Source organism: Piliocolobus tephrosceles, chromosome 13 (assembly GCF_002776525.5).
Source record: "Piliocolobus tephrosceles isolate RC106 chromosome 13, ASM277652v3, whole genome shotgun sequence".
NCBI lineage: Eukaryota > Metazoa > Chordata > Mammalia > Primates > Cercopithecidae > Piliocolobus > Piliocolobus tephrosceles.
This window is the reverse complement of record NC_045446.1, coordinates 110,678,531-110,693,469: the sequence shown is the minus strand read 5'-3', so window position 1 is coordinate 110,693,469 and position 14,939 is coordinate 110,678,531. Positions and strand designations below refer to the sequence as shown.

The following is a 14,939-nucleotide window of genomic DNA, read 5'->3' as shown; positions in this document are numbered from 1 at the left end:
ATTCCTCAAGGATCTAGAACTAGAGGTACCATATGACCCAGCCATCCCATTACTGGGTATATACCCAAAGGATTACAAATCATGCTGCTATAAAGACACATGCACACGTATGTTTATTGCGGCAGTATTCACAATAGCGAAGACTTGGAATCAACCCAAATGTCCATCAGTGACAGACTGGATTAAGCAAATGTGGCACATATACACCATGGAATACTATGCAGCCATAAAAAAGGATGAGTTGGAGTCCTTTGTAGGGACATGGATGCAGCTGGAAACCATCATTCTCAGCAAACTATCACAAGAACAGAAAACTAAACACCGCATGTTCTCACTCATAGGTGGGAACTGAACAATGAGATCACTTGGACTCGGGAAGGGGAACATCACACACCGGGGCCTATCACGGGGAGGGGGGGAGGGGGTTGCATTGGGAGTTATACTGGATGTAAATGACGAGTTGATGGGTGCTGACGAGCTGAAGGGTGCAGCACACCAACATGGCACAAGTATACATATGTAACAAACCTGCACGTTATGCACATGTACCCTAGAAATTAAAGTATAAAAAAAAAAAAAAAAAAAGAAGAAAGAAAAAAAAAATCTGGGAAAAGATGAAATTGAACCCTTACCAAAAAATTCACCTCCACATAAAATATGAAAGCAAACTTTATCTCCTTGAGAAAAAAATAAGTTATTTCTTCTAATAGGAAAAGAACTTTATGATCTTGATTTAGGGAAATATTTCATAAAGAAAACATTTTAAAAATCCATTAACAAAAAGTTGAGCGGTCAAATGAAAACTTGACCAGGCATGGTGGCTTACATCTGCAATTCCAGGACTTTGGGAGGCCAAGGCAGGAGGATCACTTGAGCCCAGGAGTTCAGGACCAGCCTGGGCAATATAGCAAGACCCCATCTCTACAAAAAAATCAGTCGGGCATGGTGGCATGTGCCCGCAGTCCCAGACACTTGGGAGGTTGAAGTGGGAGGATCACTTGCGCTCAGGAGGTGAAGGTTGCAGTGAGCAGAGATCACACCACTGCACTCAAGCCTGGCGACAGAGCAAGATCCTGTCTCAAAAAAAAAAAAAAAAAGAAAAACTTTTGATCGTCAAAAGACATTAAAAACATGAAAAGACAAGCCAAAAACTGGAAAAAAGGTATTTGCAACACATGTAATATAGAGAACTCTTGAAAACAGTAAGAAGAAGAAGACTAATAGGAGAATGGACAAAAGACATAAATACTTAATAGAAGATAAAATTTAAAATGGTTAACATATGTAAAAGATGCTCACGTTCAATAATTTTCTGAGACAAAAATTAAAATCTCAATGAAATACCATTTTATGCAAATCAGCAAAACTTAAAAACTTCGACAATATCAAGTATTGAAGAAAATGCAGAAGAATAGAAACTGGCAACGTAGCCAGTGGGAGGATCAATCAGTACAAACACCTTGGAAAACAATTTATTACTGTCTAGTAAAGTTGAAGACGCACATACTCTATGATCTAGCGATTCCACTTCTCAGTATAAACTCTACAGGAACTTGCACAGCAACTTGTAGTGTGCACTAGGAAACAAGTAAAAGAATGTCCATAACAACAGCATTGCTTAAAACTGCAAAAACCCTGGGGGAATTGCTGGTGGGGGGGGGGGCAGGGGGAGTGCAGTGTGGAGAAGCCCTTACATCTAAGAAAGGCAATTGGATAAATTACAATAATATATTCATAAAATAAAATGTCACACAGCAATGGAAATTAACATTTGGTAATTCATTATGCCTACTTCCTCATCAACACAAATGGCTTTTAAAAAACAATGTTGATTTGTTCACACAGGGCAGGAAAAAAAAAAAAAACAATGCTGAATGGTTAAAAAAAAAATCACAAGAATATATACAGTATAATTCCATTTACACAAAATTTTAAAACATGGAAATTAGCCATCTTATCATTTCCGGTCACATACATATGTGGCAAAAACTGTAAAGAAAAGGCAGAAAAAAACCCACAATTCAGAATAGTGGTATCCTTTGTGGACAGTATGATCAGGAAGGCAAAAACGGAACTCTGAATTCCCTTTCCAAATTTGCTCACCCTCCACTCATTCCCATCTTGGAAGTTATATTTGACTTTTCTCTTCTTCTCATAACCCCGTGTAACTAACCAGCAAGACCTATCAATACCACATCCAAAATATCCCAATTTTGCCCAATTTTGTCCATCTCTATCACTTTATTCTTGTTGAAGCCATCATCAGCTGCTCACCAGGACCTCTGCATTAGCCTCCGCCCTGGTCACTCTTGACTCTTGTACAATTCATTCTCCACAAAGCAGCCAAGTGATCTTTTCAAAATTTAAGTCAAATCATTTCCTTTACACTCTCCAATGGCTCCTCTTCACATGCAGAATAAAATCCAATCTCTTCATCATAGTCGCCAAGGATTCATTTAATCTGATCACTGCTTACGTCTCTAATCTCATTTTCTGCCACTCCTTTCCTAGCCCACTATTCAGCCTCCGTGGCTTTCTATTTCTCAGACTTGCCAAGCTGATTTCCCCCACGGCCTTTGCATTTGCAACACTGCGCTTTTCCTGTCTCTTGGCAGAGACGCTTCATCTCAGTGTTTAAGTCTCAAATTTAAACACAAACGTCACCGTCTCCAAGAGGCTGCTGCTGACCACCCCATCAAAAACAGCATTACTGCCACCATCACTCATGGTCACTTCACCCTCTGTCATTCTTTACAGCACGTATCATAATCATAATCCGTGAGTTTAGTGTTTGTTCTCCAGCAGACAACAGGTCCCACACAAGCAGGGATTTGTCAGTCCAGTTCAGTTTTGTACAGAGCAGTGCCCGGCATATGATAAAAAGTATTCATTGGATAAATGGAAAGTGAATTTTATTATCAATAGACATGAAGCAACACCTTCTGACAGTGAAAGGAAAATGAAGCTCACCAATGGCAGAATGAGAAGAAAGAAAAATTTTGAAAATCACTGGAAACGCATTATTCCAAGAGGAGTTTTAAATAACTTTTCACAATAGTACTTGTTATGGTTCACATTCCTAAGAATGATTAGTGATTAATCAAAGTTTCACACAGTTTTAAGATTCTAAGTTTGGGAAATGTGCTACCTGTTTACATTGCATTTTTAGAAGAGCACTGTAACTTAAAAAGCATGGTCTTCAGTTAGTTCTAAGTTCACTTATGACTCTACTGTGTAATTTGAACAAGTTATTTACCTATCTCTATGCCTGCTTCCTCACTTGTAAAATGAAGCTATTAATAACTATTTCATAGTTAGTGTGAAAATCACATGAAATAAAGTTTTTGAAGCATCTAATTAAGTACCTGGCATGAAGTAAGTAGTCAGTAAACTAGTTACTATTGTGAAAGCTGAGACGTCCAGACAAATGGAGGAGCTGATATGAGTCAAATAAACAAACATCCTCCCCTTTTGGCAGAGGCGGGAACACATGCCAGGATTAAATCGTTTTCCCTTCAAAAAGACAAATGTACACAAAGGTAATAAATAAATAAGTACGGACGAACGACTTTGAGAACACTGAGGGAGTGACTATCTTCACTAAGGAGGTCAGTCACATGTAAAACTGAGTTTTACAAGACAGCAGCAGGAATTTACTAGATGAAAAAAAGGGGAAAGCATGTGCACAAATACAAATGAGTGAGAGATGCAAAATAAAGTGAGAAATGTAGTGTAGTTGGTGTAGAGTATATGTGGGAGGACAGCTAGAAAATAAAGAATTGGTAGGGCCACATGGTAAGGGGCTAAGGTCCACCATTTGAAAGTTTGCACTTTATTCTTCCATCAGTGGGAAGATGAAGGGGACAAGCTAATTTGATACCAATTCTTCTAAAGATGGCAAAACATCTTTATGACTTTAACCACCACATAGGGCCAAAATCTGTTAATGTAAAATAGAAAATATTTTAAGCTTTAGTTCTTAAAACCATATGAGCAATTTGTTTGTCAACAATGGCTGACCTGGAACCTCTCCTCACGATGCTTTATTAATTACTCTGGTGACCACTGTTGTGCTAGGCATCATCATGACAGCAGATAAAATCTATCGTAAGTTTACTATATGTTGTGTACTGTGTTGTTTTATACGTATTATCTCACCTAGTTATCACAACACTTTTATAAGGAGTACTATTATCCCATTTTGCAGCTCAGAAAACTGAAGCAGAGAGGTTACAGGTCCAGAGCTAGTGACAGAGCCAGGTCTCAAATCTGGGCTGACTTCAAGGCCCTAAAATTAAACGTTTGCTGAACTATGATATTGCTCAGTTTATTAACATCACTTGCTGAAAAATTATTTGAGTGCCTACAGCAATTTAAAGCATCATGTTAGGTCAGTTACTTTCAACTTTTACTGTATGGAAGAATCATCTGGGCAGCTTGATAAAACGCAGATTCCTAGATTCCACCAGAGATTCTGATTCAGAAAGTCTAGGTTAGAATTCAGGGATCTGCTTTATTTTATTTATTTTTCTAAACAGTGCCTCACTCTTCTTGCCCAGGCTAGAGTGCAATGGTATAATCACAGCTCACTGAAGCCTCAATCTCTGGGGCTCGAGTGATCCTCTGGCCTCAGCCTCTCAAGTAGCTGCGACTACAGGCATGTACCACTATGCCTGGCTAATTTTTAAATTTTTCATAGAGATGGGTCTCCCTACATTGCCCAGGTTGACTTCGACTCCTGGACTCAAGCGATCCTCCTACCTCGGCCTCCCAAAGTGCTAGGATTATAGGTGTGAGCGACAATGCCTTGCCGGATCTGCATTTTTAACCATATGTTCAGTCAATTCTGATCTACTTGGTCTATGAACTATGCTCTGGTAGACCCTGTGCTAGATGTCCTAGTGATTCATGGGTATTTGAGTCTCGTGCTCACTAGGCATTTATGATCTAAAAGGGTTAAAAATAAGGTGCACAAATAATACAAAGCAATATAGCAAAACTAATACAGACAACATAAGCAACAAAGACTTCGAAGAAGAGAGGTCATCTGAAATTAAATGAGAGTGAGTAGGATTTCGTAAAGAAAGGGAACATTTTATATGCAGACTTTCCGGGATAATTTTACACACAAAGGAAGGTACATGAGCAGAGGCCTTGGCAGGTAGAGGAACTGCATTTACGAGTGTAATGATGATGCCAGAAAAAAAGTAGAGAAAGTCTGTAGAAGGCCCTAAATGTCAAGCTAAACACTATAGGCTTTATGCAGTGCCTGTACTGGAAAGCAGCTAATGGTTTTTGAGGAGGGAAATGAAATAATCATAGCAATATTCTTTGGAAGAGTACTTTCATGAAGCTATGCAAAAAAAAGACAAAGGGAATATTCCGGTTATTACCATTCTAATCCCGAAGAAATAAGGCAGAACAGGTAGCAAGAAAAAGGGAGGAATGGTAAATCTTAATAACTAATCACGTGTAGGAGAAAGGCAGCAATTGCAAATGATTCCTTCACCCTTTAAGCCCAAATTGTATCACTATCAGTTTCACGTTATTTCTTATACAGCTAACCAGGCCCAAAATATATAAAGAGTTCGCTTATTAAAAACACAGCCCAGGACTAAGTAAATTGGCCTCTAAGTAGCCAACATACATGTCACACACAAAGAAAAAAAAAGTATTATATAACAAATATAAGTATCTGATTTTTAAAACCATAGTAGTTTGGAAGCAAAAATTAGAAGGGGAAAAGAGCCTGCTACAGGTGGACATGCTTAAGAGTCTAAGGATCAAAGAAGAAACAAAACTATTAAAAAGCACATACAATCGCTCAGGGTCACTTCTCCGTAACTGTTTATTGACAAGTACACATGATTCCCAGAAAAATGATATAAACACGAATCTTCCTTAATGTTCCAGGCACCTACCACAAAAGAAAGTCTTCTTTAAACATTCATTAAAGCTACATATTTTAAAACAAACAATATTTCCCTGATTAAGAGGTCATTTTTAAAGGATGGCTGATGTATGCTAGCATAACCCCTCCATCAGTACCTAAGAAACAATTAAAGGCAAGAAAGATTTATAACACACAGTTTGAAGGTGACAGAATGTTTTCATAAAGTATTTGATCAAGAGTGTGACCCCACTGAGTGTAATTTGGGTACTTCTGTCCTGATGACTGTGTCTTTGAATTCTATGTTACAAATAATATGAACTCATCCTCAACAAAAAGAAACGCTATTAAACTGGTCTTAAATACATACCCTGTGTACCCACTGAAATTAGACAACATCCTTTGACACTCAATGTCCTGCAGCAATAGGCTGTGTAACAACTTTTCAAAAGACTTTAACATTACAACATTTAACATTACATGAAGGACTCTCACTTTGTTCACCAACAGTCATTAATGTTTATTATGAATTAATACCATGTTTCTAAGGACCCCACCTAAAATTTTTGTAAGGGGAATTAAGATGTTAACTAATTCAAAGTTATACTTAGGTTGATGATTAAGTTTAAAATATATACCAAAGTCACAGACTGTAAGGCTTGTATATATGTCTACGGCTTTGGTATATATTTTATCGTGTATTTTTCACATAATTTTCATCATGTAACAAAAAGTATATCATATTACTGCAGTAAGAAGAATTTGGGATGTTTTTAAATAGCAGAAAAGAAAATCAGTGTATCTTCACAACACTGGAACAGTAAAATAACATTTCTTTAACTATGTTGTGGTGATAAAGCAACTAAGTGGAACTAGGCCTCTCACATTTCTCAGACACAGCAAAGGATAGAGAAAACTAAAACACACAAGCATACACAAAATTTCATCAATCAAATGATCTGGCAACTTTCAGATATTGAAGATCAAGATTACGGTACTTCAGAAAACACAGGTCAAATATGCTACGTGGTATAAACGTCTAAACCGAAGCAATCAATTGCACCCAGCTGCCCTCTCTCTCCCCCCACCAAAAAAAAAAAAAAAAAAAAAAAAAAAAAAATCCATCTTTTTAGAATCAGCCCTGCTCTTCAGAAGCTTACAGAATGAGGACACTGAAGCCAAATAAATGCACTTTTCAGTGTTTTTCAAACTGCAAGTTGTGACCCACAAATCATCAATTTAGTAAATGTCAGCCAGCAGGTTTTTTTAATGCAAGGGGGTGGAATATAATAGAAATTAGCAGAACATATCATATGTAATAAGGGTAAACACTGCTTTGTGAAAGTTTCCCTTCATACCTAGGCATGTACTAGATCTGAATGTAAGACATACTTAATACTGTGGGGCATGATTTTTTTTTTTTTTTTTTTAAGTTTGAAAGTTACCACCCTAGAGATCTGGGTCTAACGCTGCTCAGGACCCAAAGGGTGAATGTTTTCCTCAGTCCTCGGCACCTATTCACACTCCTTGCTCAAGACAGACTACTGGAAACTAACTTAAGAGCTCCACAACAGCATGACATGAACAAGCGACAAGCCCCAGCTCAGCCTGTATTTGGACTTGAAAGCATTGCCAGCTTCTCTCAACAGCCCTAGGCGTTGCCTGTAAGTTCTTTGTAGCCTAGCAACCTTCAGAGTAGAGCTCCTCCTTCCTCCACTGACTGTACACAGTTCAACATTTCCAACCAACTTTCCTCAACTACAACTTCTGGAATCACCGTATCCCAAGAAAAGACAGTATTAAATCTCCTCTCTTCACCAATTCCCAAAATATCTTCCTACTAGAGGACCTAGAACTCAACAGAGAAGCTCCACACAGATCCTTACTTCCCCCCAAGATCCCAGCACCCTCCTGTCAGTCCCCCATCTTATTCCAACACCCTCGTTCTCAGTCTCCCAACCTTGGCGCAAATCTTTTATCCCAAAAGCCCTTATTCAATTACCACATCCTTTTATCAGCCCCTGGTAAGAGCAGGCCTAATGTCCCAAGGGCGTAGACATGCCTGTCCTTCCCCCAGCAAACCTCCCTGGGGACGTGTCCTCCTTTCTGGGATTCAGTAGTTCAGAGACAAGTTTCCTATTTCCCCAGCAGTCCCAGACACGTCTCCCTCTTCTAACAGCTAGGAGGCATCTACCCATCCCCCCACGCTGGGGCACGGTGAGACGCCTGGATTCTCCCAGGAACGCCGGCAGGCTCCCCAACACGCCCTCCTCCAACCCGGGGCCAGCCCCCCAGCCCAGGCCAGCCCAAGACCCTCCCAGCTCCGCCCTAGCCCAAGCCAGGCAGGCCCCATCCTCCCTCTAGCCCCAGAGCAGGTCTCCCATCCCCACAGCTGCTCGAGACAGGCCCCGTGTGGCTCTCAGCCCGTGCCCAAGGGTCCTATCCCAGCACCCTGCAGGAGCGACCCTCCGCGCCTCGGCTCCGGAGGGGAGCGCCTCGGGCCTCGAGAGCCCGGCAGAGCTGGCGGGCCTGGCTCCACTCACCCCTCAGCCCGGGAGGTGGGGAAGCTGCTGCGGCGGCTCCTCCGGCTGCGCCTCTCCTCCCCCCTCCCGGCCACCGCTGTCGCCGCCGCTCAGCCTCAGGCCTGTTCCCGGCCGGCCCCGGCCCGGCTCCGCTTCACCTAGACCCCAATTCTGGCCGCCGGAGCCCAGTGTCCTGCATTGACCCGGAAGCAGCTTTCTCAGCCCAACAACAACACGTGACCCCGCCGCACGTGTCACGTCCGCTGCGTGAATGGGAGGGGGCGCCAGAGGAGCGGTACTCCCTAACCGAACTGGGGTTGCCATGGCGACGGGGATGGCTGTACTGGCCTGGGCTTCACCACAAACACCTCATCTGCTCTTTCTCGTGCCCATCCATTGAGGGGACATCCCCAGGCGCAGAATAGGAGTACACATTGTCATATCAGAGGATAATAGGAGCTGCAGAAAGGAGCACTGGGCTGAACCTTTCCAGAGACACTTGGAATCTTGACCCGGCTCTGTTACTGATTTGCTGTGTGACCTTGACCAAGTCTGTTCCTATCTCTGGCTTCAGTGTCCTCAACCATAAAATGAGGGAACTATACTAGATGAGCCCTCAGGGTATGGTGGCAGTCTGAACTTTCTTCCGTGCCCCCTTCACAAGTGGCATCCCGAGCTTCCAACACCAATGTAGTAACAGTAGCTTTCATTTATTGAGCACCTTCTAGGTACAGGCACTGCGCCTGTGTTATTTTTAATGTTTATAGCCCCCCAAAGAGATGGTATTTATAGAATTGAAAACAAGTTCAGAGTGCTTAAGTGATCTGTCCAAGACCACCCAGTTAGTAAACGTGACCAGGGTGAGATTTGAATCCAGGTCAGGCTGGCACCAGGGTCCATGCACTTCACTTTATGCCACGTTATTGCTCCAACTCCATGCCTAGTATTATTATGTCTGACTGTCGAGCTGTGATTGCTGATGTACTCCTTTGTCCATTTCTTTTGCAGAAACATACATGGAATAGGGATGGTGCTGGCTCATCCCAAAGTGAATTCAGCCTTGTATGGGAATATCCCCTGAAGTGCTAGGAGATGAAGATGTCTTTGTGCATACAGTGTATGTGCTTTTGTGTGGTGTGTGCCAGAAAAGAGGTGGGGGATGTAATGTGTATGCACACACGTCTGCATTGGTTTCTAGAAAGGGGAAACAAAATTCTTTAGGAGAGACCCAATAGCAGCTTACCATCATCAGTTCCTGGAGACTTATTTTTGTCATTCTCTTTTGTTTTGTCATATCCCATAGGTAGGGCTTAGAGAGGTTAGAGGGGGGGTGGCTATTTAAAAAAGCCAGAAGGATGTGGATAAAGAAACTGCTCTGGGAATAAAGGGGATGATTAGCCAAGAATTGTATCTTAGGTTTCTTAGGAGGGGGCTTTACTCCCCCTTCCACAGAGAACAGAGTGCCTTTCTGGCAATTTAAGAATTACTGGCTTTGGAAGCACTCAGATCATTGGCATGACCACAGTCAAAAGTAGCCTCAGTGGTGAGGACCATGAGAAGAGCAGAGTGAAATGTACAAGGTGGATGCTGCATGGATACTCTGTTGACAGACTTACATCTGAGCTCAGGTACCTTTGGGGACACCCAGAAATGCTTAAGAGGCTAGTTGCCCTGTTAGCAACTAGGAAAAAAGCAAGAAATATGGGTCATTACTGTTAACATATACTATGTGCAATGTATATAAATACACATATGAGTATTGTATGTGTCTGGGTGTGGTCAATTATACACTTCTCTGTATCTCTGAGATATCCTCCAGTCATTTTTCTGCCTCTTTTCCCATCTTTCCCCTTATAGATCAAACTTCTAAAGACAAGATCAATGTCTCTACCCACCTCCCGATATTTCTCCCCAAGACAGCCGGAATTATCTTTCTACAACTTATGTCTGTAATCTCAGCACTTTGGGAGGCTGAGGCGGATGGATCAAGAGGTCAGGAGTTCGAGACTGTTTGGACGAACGGAGGCAGGATGGTGCACTTCCGGGTTCTTCTTCACCACCAACTCTTCCCATGTGTGTGGGAATGCAGCTGACGTCCGGGAAGGTGCAGATTAATCAGGCATGCACCAGGTGATGTCAATCCGAGGAGACCAAGATTTACCTGGTGGCACCTGCGGAGCGCCCCCCCCTCCCCCGACATGCCCCTGCCCCGCCTATTGCCCTTCCATTCCTAGAAAAGTCGCTCCCAGCAGATGCGCCGGGGGCGGGCTTTCTCAGCCCCCACTCTTGTCCGGACTGTATTAGAAACCCCCCCCCTTCCCCCAGCTCCGGTCCCTGAAGCTAGATGACCAAAGAATAAATTTGCAGTTTTGCTTTTAGCCTTGCCTACTCGCTGGTTCTTTTGTGCCCACTCTGGTGGTCTTAGAAAAACAGAGACCAGCCTGGACAATATGGTGAAACCCCATCTCTACTAAAAATACAAAAATTAGCTGGGTTTGGTAGTGCAAGCCTGTAATCACAGCTACTCAGGAGACTGAGGCAGGAGAATTGCTTGAACCTGGGAGGCGGAGGTTGCAATGAGCTGAGATTGTGCCACTGCACTCCAGCCTGGGTGACAGAGTGAGACTCCATATCAAAAAAAAAAAAAAAAAACAAAACAAAACAAAACAAAAAAAACTCATATGTGATTGTGTTATTCCCTGGAACTTAAAACCCTTTCAAGATTCTCTGTGGGTCTCAAGATAACATCTATTATTATTAATGTACTTCTCAAAATTTTTCCAGATCTGGATCCCACTTTTCCAGCCTCCTTTCTCACTGTTGTTTGCTCTTTTGTATCTGCTCTGTTCAATCTGGTAGCCACTAGCCACGTGTGGCTATTTAAATTGAAATTAATTCACTTTGGGAGGCCAAGGCGGGAGGAGCACGAGGTCAGGAGATTGAGACCATCCTGGCTCACACGGTGAAACCCTGTCTCTACTAAAAATACAAAAAAATTAGCCGGGTGAGGTGGCGGGCGCCTGTAGTCCCAGCTACTGAGGAGGCTGAGGCAGGAGAATGGCGTGAACCCGGGAGGCGGAGCTTGCAGTGAGCTGAGATTGCGCCACTGCACTCCAGCCTGGGCGACAGAGCGAGACTCCGTCTCAAAAAATAAATAAATAAATAAATAAATAAATAAATTGAAATTAATTAAGTTAAATTAGAGTTTCATTTCCTCAGTCACTTGACACTAGTTACATTTCAAGTGCTCAATCACGATGTATGGCTAGTGGCTATCACATTGGACCGGGCAGATACAGAATATTTTCATCATCACAGAAAGTTCTATTGAACTGCACTGCTCTGTACTCACAAACCTTCCTGTATGATATATTCTATAGGAATTCCCTCCACAAAACCATTTGCTTCAAATGTTCTTCTTTCACTTCCTTGAGACAGGAGGATATCTCAGAGACAGCTTATTTCCTTGTTGTTTCTTTGGTGAGCATGTAAGCCTCAGTGAAGGCAGGAGTAGGTCTATCATGTTCGCTATTGATTCTGCATTATTTCTAAAGGGCTATCATATAGGAAAAGGAGAGAATGGACATTGAACTAAACTGAGAGAAAATAACAGAAAGGCAGATCTGTGGCCATTTTATTAGATATTATTATTATTAATTATCATTTTAGACAGGGTCTCTCTCTGTCACCCAGGTTGGAGTGCACTGGCACAATCATAGCTCACTGCAGCCTCAAACTCCTGGGCTAAAGTGATCCCTGCTTCTCAGCCTCCCAAGCAGCTGTGACTACAGGTGTGTGCCACCATGCCTCCCTAACTTTTTTTTTCTTTCTAGAGATGGGATGTCATCATGTTGCCTCAAGCGATCCTTCCAACTTGACCTTCCAAAGTGCTGGGATTACAGGCATGAGTCAACAAGCCCAGCCAAAAAAATATTCATAATTTGATCACTTTGACCTACAAAGGGCAATTTTATACTGTCCAACCTAATAATAAGGAAGAACTTCGGGAGAATTGGAGCTGCTTTAGTCAGTTCTAGTTAATTCTCTGTCATTGGAATAGGTTGAGCAAAGGCAGAATCTATTAAAACAATGTGTAAACAATTCCTGGATCAGAAGATTCGAAGTCTTGTAAGATTCTCAGTCTATGTTTCTCCTACTGGATGTTTAATTCACAATTGAGTATGCCATAACAAAAATCACAGCCACTTTCTAAGGTTTTACGATGCCAGACACTGCTTGAGACATTTTATGTAGATTACTGTTATTCCCTCAATCTTCACAATGATCTTATGAAGTATGTTTGATGCTATCAGATTTGCCAACTAAGACTGAGGCTAAGCCGTACACCCAGCAACATACAACTAGTAAATGGCAGAGTCCAAATTCACATTTAGGTCAGTCTGAAATCAGAATTTGAGTTTGAGTTCACAATGACCCTGTATGATGAGATATAGTTCTGTCATGAAGTTTCAGTCAGATATTTGCATGTCATTTTAATTTAACAATTGCTTATTTTGTAAGAGTTGTGTTCCTTGTACTTAGCTAGGTGGTTTGGAGAAAACAAAGATAAATAAGGCATGGTCTCTACAATGTAATTGGAATGATAACAGTGATACATGGCAACTTATGGGATGTTATTTTTTAAAGGGGATAAGGGAATTATCTTCACAGCTGAAGGCTCTTCCCAAGTAGACAAGAGGATAAGGACATAATTATATGAGAATTTAACATGAACAACAACAGTACACAGATGGGAACACAGGGGAAGAGAAAAGCAACTGCTTCACTTGAAAGAATAATGGCTGGTTTGGTGATTATGTCTTTAATACCATTCCTGGCTTCTCCACTAACCAGCTCTGCCTCTTGGACTGTTTCTGCCTAGAGTATTATCTACCAAACAACAGAGATAAACTGGATATCTCTGTTATCCAGAGATATCTGGATAAATTATCATGGCAAACCACCTGAAATTATATATATTGTGTATATTACACATGTATGCATTTTTAAGAGGAAGTATCCCATATTTCATCAGATGCACACACACACACACACACACACACACACACACACACACACACACACACACATTCTAAGTCAAAAAAATGTAGAATGGATGACCCCTTTATATTTTGCAGTTCTCAGATTCTATATTTTATTTTGGTCAACATTTTCCACATATTTGTCAGGAGCTGTACTATCATGCCAAGCCTAGTGACCAAGCAAATGGCAAATATTTTTAAAATTTTAAACTGGAGGGTCATACCTAGAATTATTTAGGAAGGATCAGTATTTCCTTACTGGGCAGAATATGGTCTTTAAAAAACAACTCTTAGTTTGCTTTTTTGCAATTTGCAATAGACAAATCTGCCACAAAAAGCTTAATTTTCAAGAAGACCTTACATTAAGTAAGATCACTTGCAACAAATTGCTAGAAGCCTCACTAATCCCTCGTAATATTTTTTTTGTGAATAACAGACATACAGAAAAGTGCACATAGTGTACATAAATGTACAGCTCAATGAATTATCACAGATAAACATGTAACAACCTCCCATTTAAGTCATAGAACATTGCCAGTTTCCCAAAGACTTCCCTGGGTACCTACACTAACAATTCTCCCCAAGTTAATTTAACTGCTGTTCTGACTTCTAATACGTGTAGCTTATTTTTCCCCGTTTTTAAATAAATGAAATCAAATGAGATGATTTCTTTCACTTAACATTATGAGACTCATCTATTTTGGTCCATGTAGCTATAGTTTCTTCATTTTTGTTGTTACACAGTATCTTATATTATAGTAACACTATTTATTTATCCATTCCACCGTTGGACATTTGGGTTGTCTCCAGGTTTTGGCTAAAAGCCTGTAGTCCCAGCTACTCAGGAGACTGAGACCTAAACGAAAGCTCTTGTCTTTAAATCTGAGAAGACACGATATGTCCATTTTTCTGTGAAGACAGCCCCACCTAGCAGACAAAATTGAATTGCTTCTTCCATTATGTTCCCAAATCCTTTATTCATTCTTCTATTATAGCTTTTATAAGTATCCTTTTTTGTATGTAACCCCATTAGACCCAGAATTTGTCAAGGAGAAGTCAAAGGCCTCACAAAAGTAAAGAATGTCCTTGTCTCTTACATGTGTGTGTATATATGGTATGTGTATGTGTATATATTTGATACATATGTACAGCAAGTATTAGAGTGGGGAAAGGGAAGTGAAGAATTGGTTATATGGCTATGGCAGGACAAGACTCAAGAATTTACAGAACCTGGGGCCCTGTCCAAACACTCCCTTGCAAATATTCCCAACTTTAGTGCCCTTTTATTGTTCTCTGTCCATCTTGCAGGGCAAGCCCTGAGGTAAACCTAAGTGTGCCAGTACCAGAGTTGCTGGGCACTGCCAGGGAGAATCACACACCTGAGCTGACTGGCTGCTCTTTAACCTCATCTCCAACTGTAAACAGGCACTTGGTACTGCTTGCTCGTCTTACTGATTTCCTTCACTCCTTCAGATGACTTTCTGT

The 14,939-nt window shown here is 41.3% G+C and overlaps 2 protein-coding genes across 5 annotated transcripts in view; one reads left to right on the top strand and one right to left on the bottom strand.

The window, feature by feature from the left end:
• Positions 1-8,653, bottom strand: part of TBCEL (tubulin folding cofactor E like) — a 74,782-nt gene extending 66,129 nt beyond the window's left edge. For 3 of the 4 annotated variants that reach the window (XR_002730920.1, XR_003308064.1, XM_023208486.3), the window contains exon 1: positions 8,434-8,645. The gene's annotated coding sequence lies outside the window, so the exon portion shown is untranslated. Of the gene's footprint in view, positions 1-8,433 lie in introns of all 4 variants that reach the window. The other variant, XM_023208484.2, reaches the window with a different exon arrangement.
• LOC116418418 (atherin-like) lies at positions 7,949-10,357 on the top strand. The gene is made up of 4 exons (XM_031933836.1): positions 7,949-8,107; positions 8,283-8,707; positions 9,421-9,529; positions 10,270-10,357. The coding sequence occupies exons 1-3, from the start codon at positions 7,949-7,951 to the stop codon at positions 9,491-9,493; spliced, it is 657 nt and encodes a 218-aa protein (XP_031789696.1). The 3' UTR covers positions 9,494-9,529; positions 10,270-10,357.
• The last annotated feature ends 4,582 nt before the right edge of the window (positions 10,358-14,939 follow it).